A 25,396-nucleotide genomic window follows, 5' to 3' on the forward strand; every position below is an offset into this window, starting at 1 on the left:
TACTCATGGTTCACGTAACCATCGGAGTGGAGCGTTCCAGTGTTTCCTGAAGAAAATGCCATTATAATAATATTAATTATCTAAAATAATGTTTCATTTCAAATGTTTACTTCCCACCCCCCTCAACGACCCCCATCTTCCCCTCCCGCTCGTTCCATTTTGCCAATGCGAATCATTGTAGGCCTACTTGTCATTGTTTTCTTGTTCATCATGATGTTTTTAATCCATCATCATTTTCTGGATGCAATTTCACAAAATTAACTCTCAAGGGACATTGTTTAAATGGATCAATATGTCCACAAACACTGCAATCAATTCATTAAACCAACGAGGATAGTGAACACCAAATCGCAAGTTGTCGGTTCCATCGGGGCGATGGAACGCTTTATGTGACGTTTTCTCGTCCCACCTGCAGACTAACATTTGCAATCTGTCCCAAAAAAAACAAGCAGCCTTTCAGACAAGGCTAATTAACATTGTCGTTGAAACTAGTTGGAGAAGTCTTGCCTGGGAAGTCGTTTTTTTTTGAAAGGGGCATTTGAGATAAGGGATCTAATAAATGAGACCATGTTAGGTAGGCCTACAGACTGTCTTGCAAGTCAGAAGCATGAGCAGCAATTCTGCTCCGGCCATTAAACCCCCACTTCAGGACTTTAACGTGGATCAAAAGGAAATACAGTATACTTTGTATGTTTTGCTTCTGCCATGTCCATTTCAACATGGCCCGCAGACATCCACGGCCTGGTATCACCGTGGGCGCGCTCCTCACTTCAACACTGAGAATGTTGTCACCCAGTGGGTTGCACTTTTGAACACTTCTTCAAGTGAGATCAAATTATTAATTACAAATGCTTCCAGTCATTCCAGTGAGTTACCAATCATGGCACGAAATTGCACCTGCATCCAACTCGGGAGGAAATCGACATGGCACTCAAGCATAGGAGGTTCACGAGTTAAAACAAATTGTTGAATCCAAAAATTGGAGTAAAACGAAATGCATCGTAAGATGGCTTGTTAAGAGTTGCTAAAAAATATAAATCCATGGTTGTAGGCCCATGCTTGCATGCCTGTGGTTGTTAATCCGTACTTCTCCATACTGCTGGGTATTGACCTGTTTTCTCCACTCATGTGATGATTCATTGATTTTTCCTTATTACTGTGTTTGTTGATGTTTTCTTCAACCACTTACTTTTCCTCTCTCTTTTCCTCTCATCTGTTCCCAAGTTGTCGGTTGTCTCTCTCTCCACGGTCACTGCCCCCCTCCACCTCCCCACACCTATGACAATTTACCCATATTTTCTCATACCAAGGGTTGCAGACATATGCATCAAGAATCATCTCTTTCCCTGAAGTGATTTTCAAAAGGTGCAATATCTGCAACTTTTCATCCATTTTCCTTGCTTTGTTACCCTGTGTTTTCCCTACATTCAGAGCTGTTGATTGATTCCTCTTTCTCTAAACTTATACTTGTTGACTTGTCACCACCACAAACACACACACGCAAACGTAAAACCAGGCAACATCAATATCGACCTAAATACAACAAAACAACAGCGATAAAATTTGAAAATGAAGTATGTACACAAACCATATATGCTCGTGTGTATGTATATATATATATATATATATATATATATATATATATATATATATATATATATATACAATTATACATATATAAATTTTATATATATATATATATATATATATATATATATATATATATATATATGTATATATATATATATGTGTATATATATATATATATATATATATATATATATATATATATATATATATATATATATATATATATATATATATATATATATATACGTATATATGTTTTTCACATGGATGGATTTTCACATGGATTTCATATCCACATATATATCCATGTGAAAAAGTACGTACACCCCATGTAAAGTTTTCACTTTTTCAACACATTTCAACATGCAGCTATTTGATCTTCATTTCAACAATATTGATGGGTAAAGGTGATATAATATAACAAATATCATGAAACATTTACATTTTGTAGTCCATTGTATAATTTAAATAAACATCAATGCAAATTTCACAAGTGGAAAAAGTAAGTACAGCCCTACATTTATCACTACTTCAAATACCTAAAATTAGAATCAGGTGCACCAGCTCAGGTGCAAATGATTTGAACATCGTTAGAGAGGATCTTGGAGGAACCTGTCTTATTTAAACCTCAGACATTTAGTTTGGTTTGCTCTTTGTTGTTGAAGTGTGTGGCGTCACCATGCCGAGATCAAAAGAGCTCTCTGAGGCCTTCAGAAAGAAGGTTATAGATGCCTATGAGTCTGGGAAGGGATTTAAGAAGATCTCCAAACAATTTGAAATCAATCATTCGACTGTCCGGAAGATCATCTACAAGTGGAGAAGATTCCAAACAACTGCAAACTTGTTCAGGCCAGGCCGCCCCCAGCAAGTTCAGCCCGAGAGCAGACTGCAAGATGCTGAAAGAAGTCTCCACGAACCCGAGAATGTCATCATGGGACCTACAGGTAGCTCTTGCCACTGTTGATGTCAAAGTGCACGAGTCTACCATTAGAAAGAGGCTGCACAAATTTGATCTACATGGGAGGTGTGCCAGGAGGAAACCTTTGCTGTCCAGAAAGAACATCAGGGCAAGACTAAAATTTGCCAATGAACACGGAGGTAAAGACCAGCACTTCTGGAACAACGTGATCTGGACAGATGAGTCAAAGGTAGAGCTATTTGGCCACAGTACCAGAAGACATGTTTGGCGAAAACCAAAGACAGTATTTGACCACAAGAGCCTGATACCAACTGTAAAGCATGGTGGTGGAAATATTATGGTTTGGGGCAGCTTTGCTGCATCAGGGCCTGGGCAGCTCACCATCATAGAATCCACTATGAATTCCTCATTGTACCAGAGGGTGCTTGAGGATAATATGAGGCCATCTGTCAGAAAGTTGAAGCTCAACCGAAGGTGGACCTTGCAACATGACAATGACCCTAAACATACCAGTAAATCCACCAAGGAATGGCTGGAAAGAAAGAAATGGAGGGTCCTGGAATGGCCAAGTCAAAGCCAGGATCTAAATCCCATCGAGATGTTGTGGGGGGATTTGAAACGAGCTGTGCATGCAAGAAACCCCTCAAACATCGCACAGCTGAAAGAATTCTGCATGGAGGAGTGGGCAAAAATTTCTCCCAGTCGATGTCAGAGACTGGTAGACAGTTATAAGAAACGCCTACTTGAGGTTGTTTCTGCCAAAGGGGGCAATACCACCTATTAGAGCCAAGGGTGTATTTACATTTTCCACATGCGAAATTTGCATTTATGTTTATTTAAGTTATACAATGGACAACAAAATGTAAATGTTTCATGATATTTGTTATATTATATCACCTTTATCTATGAATAATGTTGAAATGAAGATAAAATAGCTGTATGTTGAAATATGTTGAAAAAGTCAAAACTTTACATGGGGTGTACTTACTTTTTCACATGACTGTACATACTTAGGCAGTTAAGACCGAAAAATATGGCGTATCGTTCATTTTTTCAGGAAAGCACCAAATTTGGCACAGATGTAGTATGGACCTATACAATTGTTTTCCTGAGGGGCGCCCAAAAATTCAGAACCCCTGGTGGCCGCCATATTGAATTTCAACATGACCGCCCTCTGTGACCTATTTCCCTCAATAACTTCTATACTATGAGCGATAACACCACAGTTCCAGTGTCTTACCCCATGTTTTCATGGTCTCTGAATCCAATGGGATCAATTACATAAAGATTGGCATCCATCATCTTTAATTTCAAGATGGCCGCCATGGTGTTTCCATTTTCCTTGAATCTCTCATAGTATTTTAGGTAAAATTTCAATTCCAAGTGATACACATTGTTTTATTGGTCTCTGATAACAATGGAATGGTATTAATTAATCAAAGTTACACACAGTTGCAGTTTTAACTTAAAATATTGTGGGCACTTGAAAGGTGAAGGCTCTCGCACAGACCCGTAGTACTACAAGCACTGTCCATCGCAGTCACACAGTGATGTGCAGGGCAGATTTGCCCTGGAGCATTTACAGTTGCCTTTAAAGGCCGACTTACAATGGCAGCTTGCCTCCTGTATCAGTGGTATTGTGGTCCAAATTGGTGTCCAAGAAGTCCCTGTTTTCATCCAGCCACAATCAGCTGGTGATGGAAGTTCTGGGTAGGGCACAAGTGCCTGACTCCATACGTGTCCAGCCTGAAAACATGCACGTTTTAGGTGTTGTTCGAAGGCGTCTGCTGTTGGGGGAATGTGATCAATTGTTCTTGCCTTCTTCGTAAACAAGTGTCGGCACATGTCATTCACTGTCTTTATCTCGGTAGTCCGGTCATAGAGGATGGCAATATATCTTTCTATGCTCTGTAGTTCCATAGTAATAGCGTCCACAGATGGCCTATAAGCGAGAGCATGAAAGGTCTGCGTGATGCTGGGGTATGCCTCCCAAGCCTTCCAGGCTGTCTTTTTCCCAATTTGGGCAAAAAATGACACTGTGTCACAGCCAGTGAAGGCATGAAATAATGGCAAAGACTCGGACTTCCTGTGGCCAAGGCCGGTGGCAATTTTATGGATGGCAAGGTAGCGGTAGCTTTTACCAGTGCCAATGGCAATCCAGAGTTCCTCCACACCGTGTGACTGATAGGTAAAGTAGTGTGCTATTGCCAAGACCACAATATCAGAATCTACAGTTCGAATCAATACCTGTTTTCTCCCCTTTTTCACGGCATCCAGGACATGTAAAAGGACTCTTGTATCCGCTTCTTCTTGTGTACATGGGCTCAGGTCCTTGATGTCGGCATCTGGCTGCGATGTTAGCACGCTGTCACCAATAGTTGCATAGATCTCCTTTCCTTTCAAACCATCCACCACCATATGCGATAAGAATCTGAACAACTCCTCCTTATTTTCATCATTCCGCAAGAAACTTTTCCAGTTCCCTGGTATCTTCGTTGCAGGTAGAATGCGATGGCGCGATCCGGACCCCGTCTCTTGACGTGTGGCAGATTTTAGGCTGTCTGGATGATAGGTGTCCCATACAATGTCTCCACAGCTGGTGTCTCGCAGTTGACCTTCAAAGTATGGGATGAAAATGTTCTGGCCATATTCATAGAAGTTTTTTGCTGAGTCCCCTTGCAGAAGGTGGACAACTGCCGCCCCATCAAAGACCTTTGCCTCCACCTGTGGACCCACATGGACAGCAGGGGAAACTTTCTCCAACGATTGTAAGAGGTCCGATTTAGCACCCTGCCACATTTTGCCATTGTTGGTGATCGCTGGAGGAAACGCCTGGTTCTCATGGCAGAATAAATTGTCCAAGTCTCCTCGCCGCTGACTCGCAATGTACAATCGTGAAAACAGATGGCAGTCATTCTTGAGTTCTGCTATCATTCCCTTCACCTTTGATTTACCAACTTGCTTTGGACTATTGAAAAGTGGAAGCTTATTCCGAGAGATTACATCATCTATAGCTTTCTCCTGCTTCTCCAGACGCTCTTCTATGAATGTTTGGTACTGTGTTTTACCAATCTTTTTAACGTGCATGACAGTCTCTCTAACGCTGGATGGCATTATTTCCTTCGATTCAAGTGATAGAAGATCATTGCTGTCATCTTCGAACGGGTTGCCCATCTCCTCAAATGGTTGAAACAAGGGAGTGCACATCTTTGGAAAATGCTTGTTGTATACTACCAGTTTGTTCATGGTGTAGGTCCCTTTGCTCCTTCGGCTTCAAGTACAACTCTTCAAACTCTTCGATCATTCGAGCTACCTCAGGGCCCACTGTCATCCACCTCCTCAGTGCAGCAGGGTTTTCAGTCAGGCCGACCGCTCTACCGTCTCCTTTCATGAGTACATTCAATTGTTCCTGAGCCTGATCGAGGCCTATTGATGAAAATTTCCATCCAGTCTTGTTGGCAGTGAATGAGCCCTGGCAGAAGTTCTGGTAGACATGTGGACTAGTTTCTCGGAGCGCCACCATATCTCGCACATGAACAGGCAACCATCTGGCATAGTTAGTGTGATCCATGGAAAAAAAACTAGGATACTAGTTGTGCTGTGGACTCCACATAGAGCTTGAAGTTTGAGCAACAAATGGATCTGACAAACTGGAAGATGGACAGCTGGAAGTCTAAGACAGTAGACCAGCACAAAAACTGTGGATGGCTATCTCTTTGTCCTGAGCACCAGTCGTTAAAGCTTCTTGGTTGATCTGTGACCTCCAGATACGTTCCATATACTTTCTTCTGCAAAATGTGTAGTGTGGCTGCTGTGACTTGGTGTGCGTGCCTGGCTTTGCACAAGTTGGATGCATGGATTAGAGAATCAGCTGTACCTGCTGTAGCGATGTTAGCCTTGGTTATGGCATTCGTCCATCCACTGCCGTCCATGAAATCACCAATTGTCTTGAGGGCAGCCATCTCCATGTGCAGTGGCCCCAACATCATAGCCAATTTGTCTTCACCATAAAGTTCAGGATGACTCCACTGTATCCGCTTGCCAAGTGCATAGAGGGGTTGATCCATCGTGATGACTGGTACTTGCTCTGGATTCAGGAGTTGTGTGGCAGCCTTTACAACTTTTATGACCTGAGTGATCATGGCAACAGATGTTGATTTTTCTCTAAACATTGGCATCAAGGCTGTGGTCGCCTTCGGCTTCACCATCTGATGTAGGTGGCCAGCATGATATACAGCCCAAGATATGAACTCATCACGATCTGATTTCCCTGAATCATACCATCTTTTCAGTTCCTCCAACCAGTTTGTCTCCAACTTTCTGTCTTGCACCCATGCATCAGACATTGCCTTTACAGGCCCTTGCAGTTTCGGCGCGAAGAGGTGTTTTGGAAAGCCATCAGCAGGCAACACACTTGTGTAGGTTGCAGGGAGTGGTTGAATTTGTTTGGGTCCATCTTTCGATATTATCAATCTTCCACGGTCTTCTCCAGGATCATCCTCTGTTGGGTGCTGGCAGAGCGATATTTCCATGGAAGGAATCCTTTGCAGTCACCGAGCTGGGATTGTGGTCGATATTATCTGCTTGTGCTGTCGTGAAAACGCCAGAGCGTAGCTTGGGAGGACAAACAACACCATCGGCTTCAAACTGTTGAATAGCAGCATTTGCAGCACTCGCTGACAATCCCAGGCTGCGGTCGTACGACACACACAGTCCTAGACTATATAAGCGATCTATCAGCTGCCGACTGCGCGTTTCAGAATGTACTTTTAATGCTATGTAGATTGGTACCGGATTTTCTCGGTCTCTGTTGTGGCGAACGGTTTCCCTTTCCTTTGCTGCTGATTTCACACTATTAAATGCAAGCAACTGTGCAATAGTCCTACCTGCTTTTGCAACTGACTCCTCTTTCCCTGTCTGATGCACAATGCTAGGACCTTCTAAAATCATGGTCACCAGAGCTAAGAGAGAACTTGGAATGCTGGCATCTGCGAAAGTCCCATCAAAACAATAATTCCCTTGAAAGATCTGTCTTCTCACTATCTGTGCTGCCCTGGCCAAGTTAATAGCTGCAGCATCGAAGTCGCTTTCGCAAGCTCTCTTCAGAGCATCCCCAACATCAGTGTCAAAAGCTAGCATCACATCATTACCCTTTTTACTGGCTGACAGGGATAGACAGTATGACAGTAAGCTGTCTTTCAAACGTGTGGAATTCACATTCACAAGCTCTCCAACACCAAGGTCTATCAGTCGGTCTTTGTAGATGTTCACTAAATCTGCTAACCTAAAGACAGTGGCAAGACCCTGCTCACACTTCCGTGCCTCTTCAATGTAAGACAATAATTCAGCAAAGGCACCTACGACACCTTTGATCCTCTTCCCTGTCTGCTTTGTTAGATTGATGACCTAAGAACACTTTAGAGGCATGGTTGTAAAGTGCACTTAGACACCGCTTATGATACCTAGCCTCAATAGCCACCATATCTCCTCCAGCAAGTTTTCTTAGCAAGTGAGTGTCTTTCAACATTACAGCATAGCGTCGGACATTTTCGTCTAAACCAAATGTAGAAGCCCTATGGAGTCCAGCATCTCCACCCAGTCCATCACAAAAGAAACAAGTTGGTTCTGATTGCTCACTAATGTGCGACAGATTGATGAGACGACGTGTTTTCACTGGACTACCTCCCTGCTGTGCTTCTGATCCATCTAATGTCCGCTTCTTGGCAGAGGCATACCTATCAATTTTGGAGACAGAAAGTTTACTTCTGCAGGACTTATGCCATGATGCAGTGTTCGATATCAATGTCATTTCAATGCCATTGCCGTCATCAATGCGATCGAGGTCGATTTTGAATGGATCGAAGCCCTTTTCCTGTGCTAACTTCAGCTGACCATCCAACAACTTGTAGCTCACATCAGCATCCAAGCGTGTGCCCCTCTTTGGCTGTTGAAGCGATTCTGATGTCGTCTCTTGACAAAGGACACATAGACTCCAGTCTGTTGATGGGATGTCTGGTGGATCATCATGGCTCCCACTAGGGCGAGGTTGAACCAGGGTGAACTTCTTGGACATTTTCTCAATCTGAAAGAAAGAAATAGGACTTGAAAAAAAATATATAATTCATACATTAAATAAAAGTGACATAATGGACATGTATTACACAGATAAAGTATTATTATTATTGATTAGATTGTGATTAGATAAATTAATTAAATAATGGCAATCAAACGCTATGGCAGACACGTCTTACATGGCATACTATAGTATCGAAACATTACATTTGGTGCTAGATGTAGTATGGACCTATACAATTGTTTTCCTGAGGGGAGTTCCAGTGTCTTACCCCATGTAACTTTGATTAATTAATACCAATCCATTGTCATCAGAGACCAATAAAACAATGTGTATCACTTGGAATTGAAATTTTACCTAAAATACTATGAGAGATTCAAGGAAAATGGAAACACCATGGCTGCCATCTTGAAATTAAAGATGATGGATGCCAATCTTTATGCAATTGATCCCATTGGATTCAGAGACCATGAAAACATGAGGTAAGACACTGGAACTGTGGTGTTATCGCTCATAGTATAGAAGTTATTGAGGGAAATAGGTCACAGAGGGCGGTCATGTTGAAATTCAATATGGCGGCCACCAGGGGTTCTGAATTTTTGGGCACCCCTCAGGAAAACAATTGTATAGGTCCATACTACATCTGTGCCAAATTTGGTGCTTTCCTGAAAAAATGAACGATGCTTCCTCTTAACTGGCTAACTAATATATATATACAGCCCTGGCATTTAATATGGAATCTTTTTTTTTTATTGACTTGGGTTTACTTTCTTAACTCAGTATATCAATCTGGTGAGTTTCTTTTACACTTTGATGATTTATTTGTTAAGAGAACCATGTCACTGATTGTCTGTCGCAGCAAGAAGTCAACAACAGGATTATATCACAGGTGGCGTGGAAAAATGTACGGACAGGTGCATTTGACGATTGGCTTCACAGTCGGGTATACAAGGGTTGTTGCGTTCTGTATTAGTGGAAAACAACTGCTGCACGTCTCCAAAAGTTATTGCCGCTTCCTCTGGAGATGGTCCGTCAACTCGACAATGCTGTTTGTCATGCAGTGGTGGCTTTACGAAATTACGGCATGAAACAGTGTGCTGTTGCTCGGCAGTATGGCATCACTCAAGGTCAGGTGTCAAAGATCCTGAAACGAAATGCTCAGAGGGGTGTCCCTACTCCACTACCGAGACCAGGACGTCCCCGCAGAACCACAAGGAGGGATGATCGCCAGCTGCACCGGTTAGTCCGCAATGACCGTACCAAGTCAGCTAATCGGCTTAGGGCTGAGTGGCAGCAACTGACAAATGTGCCTGTATCCAGAAGGCTCGTCAACCAACGACTGGTTCAAGCAGGCTATCGTGCCAGGCGTCCCCTGAGAAAGCCACGCCTGACCAGACAACACCGCCAGCGCCAATTGCAGTGGGCCAGAGAGCACCGTCAATGGCAGCCAGGACACTGGAATCACGTGATCTTCAGTGACGAGTCTAGATTTCTGGTCTATCGTCAAGATGGCCGTGTCCGAGTGCGCAGACAAGTGCATGAAGCCTACAACAAAGATTGTATAGTGCCAAGAGTCCAAGCTGGAGGTGGTGGGGTGACCGTTTGGGCTGCTTTTCATGCAGGGGGCAAAACTGACCTGATTGTTCTGAATGGAAACCTGAACCAGTTCAAGTACAGGGCCATTCTGGAAGAAACATTGCTTCCATTTGCTCGTGCAGCCTTTCGAGGAAACTTTGTCTTCCAAGATGACAATGCACGGCCTCATCGTGCTCGCATGATCCAACACTTTCTTGCTGACCGTGGTGTAGAGCATATGGAGTGGCCTGCCATGTCCCCGGATATGAATCCGATAGAGAACTTGTGGGCAGAATTAACGCGTCAAATCGACCACTTGGACCAGCAGCCGACCTCTGTGCGTGAATTGCAGCAGGCTATTGTCACTGCATGGCAAGCGATTCCTGTCCAAACCTTGGCAAATCTCGTGAACAGCATGCCTCAACGTGTACGTGCTCTCCTGAATGCTCGTGGGGGTTACACGAAGTACTGAACTGTAATTTTACTGTCGGTAATCCCAGTCGTAATTTAACTTTTGTTTTTGTTAAAAAAAAATTTGCCTAAAGTGCAAAATAAAGAGATACTTCTGGAAAACGTACAGAAGTTCAACACAGTACTGTCCATGAATTGAGTTCGATATCAGTTTACATCACTTTAAAGGATCAATTTATTTGTTTCGAAATGTCAAATGTGGTCTTTGTTTCTTTTAAAGGTCACATTAACAAAATCTAGAATAATTTCAACATAATTCCAATGAACTTTTGGGTCTAAGACATCTTGAAAAGTAAGTTCACCCCCACAAAAAAAATATTCCATATTAAATGCCAAGTCTGTATATACACAGTGCATTCAGAAAGTATTCAGACCCCTTCACTTTTTTCACATTTTGTTATGTTGCAGCCTTATGCTGAAGTCGTTTATATTAATTTTTTCCCTCATCAATCTACACTCAATACCCCATAATGACAAAGAGAAAACAGGATTTTAGAAAATTTTGCATATTTATTAAAAAGAAAAAACTCAAATATCACATTGACATAAGTATTCATATCCTTTGCTATGACACTTGAAATTTAGCTAAGGTGCCTCCCATTTCTCTTGATCATCTTTGAGATGTTTCTACACCTTGATTGGAGTCCACCTGTGGTAAATTCAATTGATTGGACATGATTTGGAAAGGCACACACCTGTCTATAAAAGGTCTCACAGCTGACAATGCATATCAGAGCAAAAACCAAGCCATGAGGTCGAAGGAACTGCCTGCAGAGCTCAGAGACAGGATTGTGTCGAGGCACAGATCTGGGGAAGCCGACAAAAAAATTTATGCTGCATTGAAGGTTTCCAAGAGCACAGTGGCCTCCATAATTCTTCAATGGAAGAAGTTTGGAACAACCAGGACTCTTCCTAGAGCTGGCCGCCCGGCCAAACTGAGCAATCGGGGGAGAAGGGCCTTGGTAAGAGAGGTGACCAAGAACCCGATGTTCACTCTGGCTGAGCTCCAGAGATCCTGTGTCGAGATGGGAGAAACTTTCAGAATGACAACCTTCACTGCAACACTCCACCGATCTGGGCTTTATGCCAGAGTGGCCAGACGGAAGCCAAGCAGTTCAATCTTGGTTTCATCAGGCCACAGAATCTTTTTTTCTGACAGTCTGAGAGTCCTTCAGGTGCTTTTTTGCAAACTCCAAGCGGGTTTTCATGTGTCTTTCACTGAGGAGAGGCATCACGGCTGTCTCTCCAACTCACAATCCCACGAGATATGCGGAAAGGACGACCCAAAACCAATTATTGTACACCGCACCTTTCCTATGCCATCCCTAGGCGCTGCATAACGTCATTGCCGGGCACCGAAGGGGGCTCGGCAATGACGCACGCTGAAAGGGAGTACTGAAAGGAGGTCAGAAAAACCGTGAATATGCCCACAAAAAGAATGTCGTATTGCGTGGTGGAAGATTGTTTATATGCAGGTGCAGCTGCTTTATGTGTGAGGCGTTGAAGATGCTTTTCGAACTGTAATGTTCGCAGCTGGTGTGAAATGATTTATGCATGATTCACGGAAGATGCTTTTAGAAGTGGCATGAAGGATGGTGGGAGATGTTTTTTTTTTTTTCTGCCCGCAAAAACCGCGAATACGCAAAGCACAGAGCCGTGAATGTAGAAGCAGGTCTCATTTTATCAACCGTGAATACGTGGGGTACACGAATGTTGGGACTGCAAATGGCTAGGTCCGACAGTATATATATATATATTTCTGTCACCTGGACTATTTATATATTTTATACATACTGTATTTCATTCTGTATAACTGTCATCATACTGTATAACTAGCATATAACCCAGTTTCTCCAGGCTGTTGTGAGGGAATTTGTTTGCAATAGAGTGTGGAATATTTAGGGAGTTTGAAAGGAATGTCCTTTGACATTATAATGGCAGGGGCCTGTGGAAATTCCTCAGGGTCTTTTGGTATTTTGGGTCTAAAAGTTATTTGGGGTCTAAAGGGTCTTTTGGGTCGTTTTGGTCTTCAGGATATTTAAGGGTCTTCTCACACCCTTAATGGCATAATGACACTCTATGGTATATCATTGATATGTGTCTGTATTCTCTTGCTATGGCTTTGTGATGCAGTGCTCTTTGGCAGCAGTAAAGCGTAATTCTGATCTCCTTTTCCTGCAGCTCGAGAAGGAGCGTGAGAGGTTACAGGCCATGATGGCCCATCTTCACATGCGCCCCTCTGAGCCCAAGCCTTCGCTTTTGCCAGTGAGTAGTTAAACACTCCCCCAACTCCTCCCCCACACAACTCCCAGCACTTTACAAACTCCAGAACTCCGTTTCCACAACTACCCCCTCCATTTACGCATACATTAATATGCTATGGTGATCACATGACATTGAGTATTCACTCATGTCATACTCCCTCCGTCACAGTGAGACTTTTGCTAAAAATCCAGGCAGTTCACTTTGTTTGCCATACAGAGCAACCGAGGCTGTTTTGGAAAAGTAAATGGAATACTCAAGGATCCATCGCAGCAAAGCGTGTCCTTGTGTCCGCGTTTGCAGCATTGTCGTGTAGCCCTCACTGTTTGTGCTTCTCGGCGACACTAAAACAAACAGGAGTGAACTAGTGAAAGGCTCTTTGTGCACAGCTGTTTGGCTGGGTTGGGGGGAGTTCAGAGATTCCCAGGGGCATGCCAAAACAGGCATCACCTCCTCCTTTGTTGTGTTTTCCTTCCAAGGGCTGAGTACAATAGCCAAACGTTTTCCATTTACATGTCCAAGGAACATACTGAGATAGATTCCACTCACTGTGAGCCGTCCACATGCCTGAGAATAATTTTAATGTAGTTATTGCATCAAATAAATCCCGAGTGATTCACAACATGGAATATTTGCATGGGTGTAGCAGTGATCAGCTTTTCCCGAGGCTTTGAAAATCCTCGCGCAATGAAAAAACAACAACCATCACCAGGACAACATATAATATACACAACATCACCAGAAAAACATATAACAAAACACCACCACAACAACATACAATAAAAACAACCGCCATCAAAATAACATATAACATGCACAACCTCCTCCAGGTCAACATATAACAAAACACCACCAGAACAACATACAATCAGAACAACCACAATCAAAATAACATATAACATGCACAACCTCCTCCAGGTCAACATATAACAAAACCACCACCACCAGGACAACATATAACATGCACAGCACCTCCAGGACAACATACTACAAAAACAACCACAATCAAAGCAACATATAACTTGCATATCCTCCTCTAGGTCAACATATAACAAAACACCACCAGAACAACATACAATCAAAAAAACCACAATCAAAATAACATATAACATGCACAACCTCCTCCAGGTCAACATACAACATAAACAACCATTTCAAGGACAACACACTAAACAAACACCACCACCATTACAATGTAACCCCAAAAAGACTCACCTCAAGGACAACATACAACAACATAAAAACCACCTCAAGGACAACATACAACAACAAGAACGACACTCTCCGTCGTCACGACGTCGACTGATATGCATCCGCCCACATTATTACATCATTATAATTATTGTACCAAGTTTGATTTAAATCCATTCAGCTGTTCTCAAGTTATCACATTTTTACCTGACATGACCTTTGGCCTTTGACCTCAGGACCCCAAATTATAATCAGTTTATCTTTACCTCATTATATATACCTGTACCAAGTTTGAATTAGATCACTTCAGCCGTTCTCAAGTTATAGACATATTACAGACTTTGGCCTTTGACCTTAGCCCCAAAAATCTAATCAGTTAATCTTTATATCACTTCAGCCGTTCTCAAGTTATAGACATATTACAGACTTTGACCTTTGACCTTGACCCCAAAATCTAATCAGTTCATCTTTACATCATAATACATAATTGTACCAAATTTGGTCAGAATCCCATCACTGGTTCACAAGTTACCACGGTAACAGGATTTTTACCTAACATGACCTCTGACCTTTTGCCTTTGACCTCGTGAGCCCAAAATCTAATCAGTTCATCTTTACCTCATTATACATACCTGCACCATGTTTGACTACGATCCCTTCAGCCGTACTCAAGTTATTGTGGAAACGAAAACCTATCACGGACGGACGGACAACCTGAAAACATAATTCCTCCGGCCACAGAACGGAGGCATAAAAACAACCACTTCAAGGACAACACACAAAACAACCACCACCAGTACAATGTAACCCGAAAAAGTCTCACCTCCAGGACAACATACAACAACATAAAAACCACCTCAAGGACGACATACAATAAAAACAATCACCTCCATGACAAGATACAACAAAAGCCTCCATCACTAGGCCAACACACAACCAAAGCAACCACCAGCAGAACTGCATACAACCAAATTCATCACCACAGGACAACATATAACAAAAACAACCACCACCAAGACAATATACAACAAAAACAACCACCACCAAAACAATATACAACAAAAACAACTACCACCAAGACAATATACAACAAAAACAACCACCACCAAGACAATATACAACAAAAACAACCGCCACCAAGACGATATACAACAAAAACAACCACCACCAAAACAATATACAACAAAAACAACCACCACCAAGACAATATACAACAAAAACAACCACCACCAAGACAATATACAACAAAAACAACCACCACCAAGACAATATACAACAAAAACAACCACCACCAAGACAATATACAACAAAAACAACCACCACTGAGACGATATACAACAAAAACAACCACCACCAAGACAATATACAACAAAAACAACCACCACCAAGACAATATACAACAAAAACAACCACCACCAAGACAATATACAACAAAAACAACCACCACCAAGACAATATACAACAAAAACAACCACCACCAAAACAATATCCAACAAAAACAACCACCACCAAGACAATATACAACAAAAACAACCACCACCAAAACAATATCCAACAAAAACAACCACCACCAAGATAATATACAACAAAAACAACCACCACCAAGACAATATACAACAAAAACAACCACCACCAAAACAATATCCAACAAAAACAACCACCACCAAGACAATATACAACAAAAACAACCACCACCAAAACAATATCCAACAAAAACAACCACCACCAAGATAATATACAACAAAAACAACCACCACCAAAACAATATCCAACAAAAACAACCACCACCAAGATAATATACAACAAAAACAACCACCACCAAGACAATATACAACAAAAGTAACTACCACTAGAACAACAAACAACCAAAACAACCACCTCAATCGCAATATACAAACAATAACTATCCAGCACATCCTCCAGCACAAAAATTTTTTTGCTGGCGTTGCAGATTTCTCAAAAGATGGCATTCCCACGTGTGGGGAAACTTTTTGACTTTCTGACAGCAAAGTACAGCATCAGGACGACTTTTCAAATGGGTAATTTGAGATGCATAAAAAATAGATATATAATAGAATATAATTGATGTGATACCTCCTGATTTATGCCCTCACAATCAAAGGCTCTAAGCTAGGATGGCTTCACATATGATGAATATTAATAGTACGCATTTATAACCAAGGTGAAATGAACTCGGGAGATCCATCACTGGAGTGGCTTCAGCTATCACTACATGAATGCCAGGCGAAGCTTTAACCTCAATTATAAAGCATCATTAAGTGATTGTACGCAAAGGAAGGCTGTCATGGTGGTTTAACATGCCAGGGTACATCTGCGGTGTTTTGTCGGTGGGCCAAGCCAAGCTCCATAAATGGGTCTCACTTGATGAGCAGGCAAGTACTTTGTTCTGTCAAACTCCAGGTACAACATCCCTACGTGTGGATTATTTTTTTGAACTCCAGGTGCAACCTCCTTCCACCTTAGGCCTTCCTCCTCCACCCTACATCTTCAGGTTTTTGACCCTACTCTTTTACCCCTCCCGCCCTCCTTCCTCGTGCTCTTGAATCTTCTCCTGCTATCACTCATCTAGGCATGCTGTGCCGTCAGGATTCTATGGAGTTATGGCCATTACTGACAAACAGTAGGAAGCAAGGCGTGCCGAATCCTACAACAGGCTGACATGCTCATCGTTCCCAGAAAAATGAAAATGTCTGACTTTCATCACCCCCAAATCACCCCCCCCACCCCCCAATCACCCACCCCGACTCCCTGCCCCTCCCCCTTCAACTGTTCTGATTGCGCATAATGAATGCAATTCCTACACAGAAGTGTCAGCACCATTATCCATCTTTGGCAATAAATGGCAGAGGTGAAAGGGCGCCTGCCTGGTTTTTCAGTCGGCTGAGCATTGCTGGCAAACTTGTGCACAAATTTTTATTTACCATCTCCGCAGAAGACCGTTCAGGATTAACGCACAGCACAGATGCCTCTTTATTCCCTCTTCGGTAGTGCACGATTGTTTGATGACGTACACAAACCTGCGTCTTGCTGAGGCTTCTCTAGGGCTTTAAGGTGAAATCAATGGCTGACGGTACCAGTCGTTCTGGAATCATTGCTTGATTTGCTTGAAAGTTCACAAACAAGCACCTTCTCATGCAGCAAGCTACCAAGGTAACTTCACCCATGTTAAGACTTGTTTTGGATAAGACACAATAAAGAGTGAACATCTGGTCTGGTTTCAGTTGTAACGACTGAGTTCAATGTGTATGTTGTACAGGATTGGTGATGAATGGAAAGACTAGACCTAGTGCAGGGGGGTAGACTTGTCTTTGAGCAGTCTAGTTTGGGTACTATTCTCATACTAGTAAAAGCCCATCAAATATGACGGCTTGGAACAGTTTATTCGCCGGTGCAGCGTGCCAAAGTCTAAAGCCTGGGCCTAGTGTGCTAATATCTTTATTTATGAGACATCATCCGGACATAAATGAACAATCGTTTTACTCTGCTTGTTGCACATGAAGTGCAGCAAATTTCACCTCCCTGCACCTTGTTTTTATTATTTGAAAAGACGCTTCTGTACACCGCCATTGAGGCCCGGTTTGCAAGCCACCGTCTACAATTCCAATAGAAGAGACAAAATTACTCTTTTATGGAAAATGTTTTTCGAGTTTGTTTAATCCTCAAAAATAGACAATAGTGAACACACATTCGTGTTAAAAGATTGGCCTTTAAAACCTAAGAGAGAGAGATAGAATTGTGAGAAACAGAAATGAAAAAACGAGATGTGTGTTCGTGTGTTTGTGAACAAGATATCTGGAAAAGTTCTGAACGGATTTGGATGAAAGTTGGTGGGATGATTGCCCTTGGGATAAGGAAGAATTGATTAGTTTTTGGTGAAGCTCAGGATATTATTCCGGATCCAGGAATTTTTTGAAGGATTGTTTACCATTGGAAAATAGGGCTCTTTTATTTTTTTAACATTATCTTCTATATATTCTATATTTAACATTGTGATATGAAAATAGTTTTCATATTTGTTGAAAATGTAGTTTAAACTCGTGGTTGTGCGTTAGAACGGTGTATTTCTTAGCAGCAGCGTTTTGAATGTTCATTTTTTTTTCTAATAAAGACATATTCTGTCATTTTAAAACCACCAAAGTGTGTATTAGGTTTCCCCGTTTCATAAAATGTATCGTTTGATACCTATAATGCTTTAAAACTTTTTTTTTTTTTAACCTCAGAAGAGATATCAACATTCACCTCAGCGAATGTCAATCGCGGTGTCAGTATTTGATGAACTTATAAAGATGTATGTGACTTATAACTGTGACAAGCATGTGCACGGGATTCTTCCCAGAAGAATGAGTGGTCGCATTAGCTTGTACGACTTAAAATGAGCGAGTTTTGTTTTGACGTTTGGGCCAGTTTTACATGTTGTATCCGTATGGAATGAAACGAACGTTTTCCTGGCTTACAATTTTATTTGAAGTCACACATGCCTCAAAATACACTCACCTATATGGAATTGAACGCTGAATCCGAAAATGTAAGTGAAATTGCCTTGTTTTTTTTTTAACATTATATTCTATATATTATATATATATATATATATATACTCAAAGGCAAAAGTTATTGTGACACACAAACAACAAACAGAATCAGTGTTAAACTTTTACTGCCGCGAATGAAATGTTATTACATGGAAAGACAAATGTTTCAAGGTATGATAACGATCAACAGTCCATAAGAACAGCGCACCTGGCATATGCAAATGAACCACAACACAAGAGGGGGTTCACAAGCAAGTTCACACGGTCAGTAGCGAGTGTGTCCACCTTATGCATTGATGCAGGCCTGGCACCTTCGCCTCATTGAGGCCACTAAACGTCGATGAAAGTCCTGGGGAAGATCATTCCATATCCGAGGAAGGATTTGGCGGAGTTCCTGCAGCGTTTTTGGGGGGATTCGGATGACGTCGTAAACGTCGCTCCATTTCATCCCAGACGTGTTCAATTGGTGACAAATCAGGGGATCTTCCGGGCCAGGGTAACACATTAACATTGTTCTGATTAAGATACAGCTGTACAACTCGAGCAACGTGTGGTCTGCTCCACTGCAGACGTCGACGTCGATGTTCTGGCATTAGAATTGGCCGTCGGGCTGGGCGTCTTGCACGGATGCCGCAGACGCGTGGACGTCGTCGAACTGTTCTCGCAGATGCACCTCTGTTGCCAGGTATGGTACGGGCTGTCAGGGTTGCTGGCTGGAACCTGTATCGGAGGTGCGTGGTTCGAATGCATCGGTCTTGACATGGCGTCGTTACTGGTGGGCGACCACTACGGGGATGGTCTATAACTTGATTGTTTTGCTGAAAACGTCGCCATAAGTGCCAAATGGTGTTTCTATGGACGTTGAATCGATGAGCAACGTCACGCTGCGAGGTACCAGACTGAAGCATACCTATAGCTCTCCATCAGTCATTTTCCCCGAGGCGTGGCATGTCGAACTTGTTCCAGAATGATGAATAGAGGTGTTTTTCTGACTTCTGCACTTCTTAAGACTGCATTGAGTGGAAATGATAAGCGTCTGGTTGTCTGGCCTTTTAAAGTGAACATTGCTGGCCATTTTTCTCGAATATGTCATGCTTCTTGCAAATTTCGTGCAATTCGAACAACAACTGCTTGGTTGCGTTTCTTCGACCATTTTAACAAACTCTTTCTCTGGTTCAAATCCAAAAATTCATTCACAAGATTACCAATGAAAAAATTCCATGTCACAATAACTTTTGCCTCTGAGTATATATATATATATAATCGGGAGATTAAATCGGACGCGGACGTAGCTTCAGGACGTCGATCTTTTAATATTCGACAAGCTTTCGACCAACAAAGATCTTCTTCTTAGTCGTCCCCAAGTTCAACGGAACTTCTTCTTTTCCTCCTCCTTTTACCACCCCGGCTGCCAGCTCTGAGGTCACCCCCGACCAATCACCCGAGCGCTATTGAATCATTCCATCGCTCCTTAACCAATGACGAAGCCAGGGGGTGGTCTGTCAGTTATGATCCTTTGGGGTGGAGTTTAGCCGTCGTTTGGGAATGTTCGGATGACGTCGGTGGTCGTGGGGCCGGGTTTACTTGCCCGTTGCAATGTGATGTGTTTCTGTCGGGCTTGTCGTTGTTGTAGCAATGGGGCCGATTGCAGATATCTCAGATGGCAGAGCACTGGTATGGTTTTCCAAGGGACCTAGGTTTGATTCCTGCTCTGGGAATGTAATTTTCCCACATCTATCAATTCAATTCTTTAATCCTGTTCATTAATTCCCGGTGTGTACCCCGGTTTAGAATAGGTACACCGTATCCCTGTGCATCGTAAGAGGCGACCAAGGGTTGGTGTCAGGAAGGGCATCCGGCCATAAAAACATTGCCTCAAACAGGGAACCATGATTGCCATGGGGCCCGCAAGGCTAACCCCTGCTCTAGCGGGGAAAATGGCCTTAAAACGATCATCCATTCATTCATTCAATCCTGTTCATTAATATAATTACCAAAATAATAAAACATAAAACAGTAAGTGTATTAAATTTGCTAATATTATGATAAAATATTTATAATTATCTTCAAAATAAGTCGCACAAATGCAGATCACAACACTAACTGATAGAAAGCTCTAAATTTCCTGGTCGAGCAATTGTGAAAACTTCATACTGGTACACACTGGAGACCCACTAACACCTTATCATGACGGCCAATGCGCTGGTCCAGGTAGAGTCGGGGAGGAGTTTGATTTTCATTTAAAGGATACACAACGAATGTGATCTAGCATGTTCTCAAAGAGCCCCCACCTGCCTGGAAAAGTAATTAAGTGAACAACCCTGTGGTTTATGGCGATCGCAGACTTTATTTTTTAAATGTTTACTTGAACTACACAATGATCTTGTTTGAGGGAAGAAAGAGTTATTGTGAGAACCACTTAAAATGTGATGGAGTTCGCACCATAGGATGTTGATGACATAGTTTACTATAAAGTTCCTGAACTACAACTAGGGCAGCTCGTTAAACCTCCAACTTCACCCTAGGTATCTGAGCGGGTGGATCTTGCCCATCAAATACCGACACACTTATGGCAGTTCAAAGCAGATGTAAATGTAAATTCACAACCAGTCTATCCTATTGGGCATTGCATGACATGGTGTAAACAAGCTTTAGAATGAATGCTTACTTTGACTGAACAGAAGCAGAAGTTCACAAAGATTGATTCTACTTTATGTGATGTGGGAAGAATTAAGCAAGATAATCATTTCGATTTATTATATGAATGTCTAGTTTCTCAGGATGCATTGTGAGGGAAATGCAATCTACCAGCATCTTTTTGGCAAAATAAATCCATTTTAAACTCTGTCTGGCCTTGAGAAAAGTTGTGATGCAGGAATACTGTGGGAACTACTGCCATTAGTGTCTTGTTTCGGGTTCTAGGACCGTATTCACAAAACAATTTGAGGCAGCTTAAAGCTTAGAGCTGCCCTTTGTGAAAGCCTAAGAGACAGATATTTATTCGCAAAAGGTTTTCCTTTTTTTGCCTTACTATAAGGTAAGATGTGGCCGTAACTTTCGGGCTATCCTGAGGTTAATTGCAAAAACAGGCAATGGATGAATAGATAGCTGTGTATGTGGATCCAGTTATTGATTGTATGGGAAGAACAATAGCCTAGGCATCTGTCAATGTTGGTTGATTTGCAGGTGACAATATATCTGTAAGTATCAAGTGAGCTATTTAAAACATTGATGGAATAAATTACCATCTTTGAAAAAATATATATACAGTCACGTGAAAAAGTATGTACACCCCATGTAAAGTTTTGACTTTTTCAACATATTTCAACATACAGCTATTTGATCTTCATTTCAACAATATTGATAGATAAAGGTGATATAATATAACAAATATCATGAAACATTTACATTTTGTAGTCCATTGTATCTATCTATAATTCCAGTAATCTCTGTGTGTATGTATGTATGTATGTATGTATGTCTGTGACCGCTGTTTCTCGACAACCACGGGTCCGATATACTTTAAACTTGCCAGGTATATTGCTGGGGACCCGAGGATGTGCCTTTTCAAGGTTTCATATTAATCGGAGAAGTAGTTACCGAGCTATGTCCAAAAAACGATTCAACCAATCAGAGAGCAGCGAGCTATCACGTGTGCCGAACGTGGCGAACAGACTCTGCCTCGGACGGCACATTTGAGAGCGTATTCATTTATTTCACGTTGGCAAACTATGTTGCCGCTATGTTGGCGTTAAACGATGTTTTAAAACTAATTAAAACTAATTTGCGATTCTTTCGCTTTCCTGCGCGTTTGTGCATGCTATGGCGATTTCTTTACCAAACTCCGCAAGCCGTTCGCTTTGGACCAAACCATTTCATGTAAATAGAGGGGGGGGATTGTCACCGTACTCGCAAGCCGTTCGCTTTGGACCAAACCATTTCATGTAAATAGAGGGGGGGGATTGTCACCGTACTCGCAAGCCGTTCGCTTTGGACCAAACCATTTCATGTAAATAGAGGGGGGGGATTGTCACCGTACTCGCAAGCCGTTCGCTTTGGACCAAACCATTTCATGTAAATAGAGGGGGGGGATATAATTTTAGATATAGATATAGTACGGGCATGCCCTAGTAATTTAAATAAACATAGATGCAAATTTCGCACATGGAAAAAGTAAGTACACCCCTACATTTATCACTACTTCAAATACCTAAAATTAGAATCAGGTGCACCAGCTCAGGTGCAAATGATTAGAACATCGTCAGAGAAGATCTTGGAGGAACCTGTCTTATTTAAACCTCAGACATTTAGTTTGGTTTGCTCTTTGTTGTTGAAGTGTGCGGCGTCACCATGCCTACATCAAAATAGCTCTCTGAGGCCTTCAGAAAGAAGGTTGTAGATGCCCACGAGTCTGGGAAGGGATTTAAAAAGATCTCCAAACAATTTGAAATCAATCATTCGACTGTCCAGAAGATCATCTACAAGTGGAGAAGATTCCAAACAACTGCCAACTTGTTCAGGCCAGGCCGCCCCAGCAAGTTCAGCCTGAGTGCAAACCGCAAGATGCTGAAAGAAGTCTCTAAGAACCCCAGAATGTCATCATGGTACCTACAGGTAGCTCTTGCCACTGTTGATGTCAAAGTGCACGAGTCTACCATTAGAAAGAGGGTACACAAATTTGATCTACATGGGAGGTGTGCCAGGAGGAAACCTTTGCTGTCCAGAAAGAACATCAGGGCAAGACTAAAGTTTGCCAATGAACACCTAGGCAAAGACCAGCACTTCTGGAACAATGTGCTCTGGACAGATGAGTCAAAGGTAGAGCTATTTGGCCACAGTACCAGAAGACATGTTTTGCGAAAACCAAAGACAGCATTTGACCACAAGAACCTGATACCAACTGTAAATCATGGTGGTGGAAATATTATGGCTTGGGGCAGCTTTGCTGCATCAGGGCCTGGGCAGCTCAACATCATAGAATCCACGATAAATTCTTCATTGTACCAGAGGGTGCTTGAGGATAATTTGAGGCCATCTGTCGGAAAGTTGAAGCTCAACCGAAGGTGGACCTTGCAACATGACAATGACCCTAAACACACCAGTAAATCCACCAAGGAATGGCTGGAAAGAAAGAAATGGAGGGTTCTGGAATGACCAAGTCAAAGCCCGGATCTAAATCCCATCGAGATGTTGTGTGGGGATTTGAAACGAGCTGTGCATGCAAGATACCCCTCGAACATCGCACAGCTGAAAGAATTTTGCATGGAGGAGTGGGCAAAAAATTCTCCCAGTCGATGTCAGAGACTGGTAGACAGTTATAAGAAACGCCTACTTGAGGTTGTTTCTGCCAAAGGGGGCAATACCACCTATTAGAGCCAAGGGTGTACTTACTTTTTCCACCTGTAAAATTTGCATTTATGTTTATTTAAATTATACAATGGACTACAAAATGTAAATGTTTCATGATATTTGTTATATTATATCACCTTCATCTATCAATATTGTTGAAATGAAGATCAAATAGCTGTATGTTGAAATATGTTGAAAAAGTCAAAACTTTACATGGGGTGTACTTACTTTTTCACGTGACTGTATTAGGACTGTGAATCATACCCAAACTAGACATTTCAAAGGTAAGTGTGCTCTTTCTACACCATGTTATCAGACATTGGCCAAATAAATGACAGGGAGGAGAGTTCAACTCACTACATTTTAGACCATTTCTTGGCATAAAGGAAAGACTGCTAGTTGATACAATACCGTCCATTAAGCGAAGGTTTCGGCAAGCAACATTGTCATGGACAAAAGCAAAACATTTTGTGAGATTGTCTGTGGCATACTGGTTCTACTGTTCAATGCAGATTCTTGCAACCCCATTATACTATCATATTGTTAAATTAGTGGTTCGTAAACTTTTTATATGCCCAGTTGAGTGGTTATCATGGCATATTCAAAAGGCTACGTGTGACACATACTTTGAAAAACAGAACTGTGTGAAACTTTCCTGCAGACATTGGTTCATCTTCCGGGGTGACACTAGTTATTATTGTCCGGGATGTCTGCGAATGTTCAACTGCATCTTGCATTTCGAATATGGAGGAGACTGTGTTTTGGTGCATTTCCTTTCTCGAATGCTCGAGTCATTTTGATGTGGACACACAGCATGAGAACAAAATGTTAAGAGTGTTTCCTTGTTCTTCTTAACGAAGGAATGCCCTGAAAATTGCCTTTCTTATTTGCCGTCTCGTATCCCAAAAATGTCGTCTTGATTGCACGGAATTTGCTAAAAAAGCCCGCGCTGGAAGTGTAAGGCCTGCATGCAGCACACTGATCATTAAAATGCCTCAAAAATATCATCTTCGTAATTAAAGCTCGAGCTTCCACAGATCTGTGGTGTAATTAGCGGAGAGAAGATTACTTACATACCAGCTTATTAGTGTTACATGTCTGTACGACACTTAAAAATAAAGTGCACACCTTTCAAAATGAGACTTTTATATTCTGCCCATCCTGTTACGCATCACTTGATATTTTTTTTCTTCTTTTTTTTTTTCGTTGTGAGTAAGCTTCCATGGTGGGCGGTTGTGATAGGTGAGTTTTTCGAGCGAGGGTAAAAAAATAAAACGCTGACAGTGACATTCAGTTCTCGTGTCTGTCTGCTTAAATGGTGACTTGTAAAATCATTATACAATATAGATCATTGTGTCCCACTTGCCTGCTTGACAACTTCGGATTCGGTGTCACTAGCCGTGCACAAAGGTCTCT

The 25,396-nt window shown here is 42.0% G+C and overlaps 1 protein-coding gene across 1 annotated transcript in view; it reads left to right on the plus strand.

The window, feature by feature from the left end:
• Positions 1-25,396, plus strand: part of FOXP2 (forkhead box P2) — a 398,689-nt gene that overhangs the window by 230,866 nt on the left and 142,427 nt on the right. Inside the window, exon 9 of the mRNA XM_078766261.1 lies at positions 12,810-12,893. Within this exon, the coding sequence (XP_078622387.1) occupies positions 12,810-12,893 (84 nt within the window). The remainder of the gene's footprint in view (positions 1-12,809; positions 12,894-25,396) is intronic.

Source organism: Myxine glutinosa, chromosome 12 (assembly GCF_964187855.1).
Source record: "Myxine glutinosa chromosome 12, kmMyxGlut1.1, whole genome shotgun sequence".
In the NCBI taxonomy this organism is placed as follows: domain Eukaryota; kingdom Metazoa; phylum Chordata; class Myxini; order Myxiniformes; family Myxinidae; genus Myxine; species Myxine glutinosa.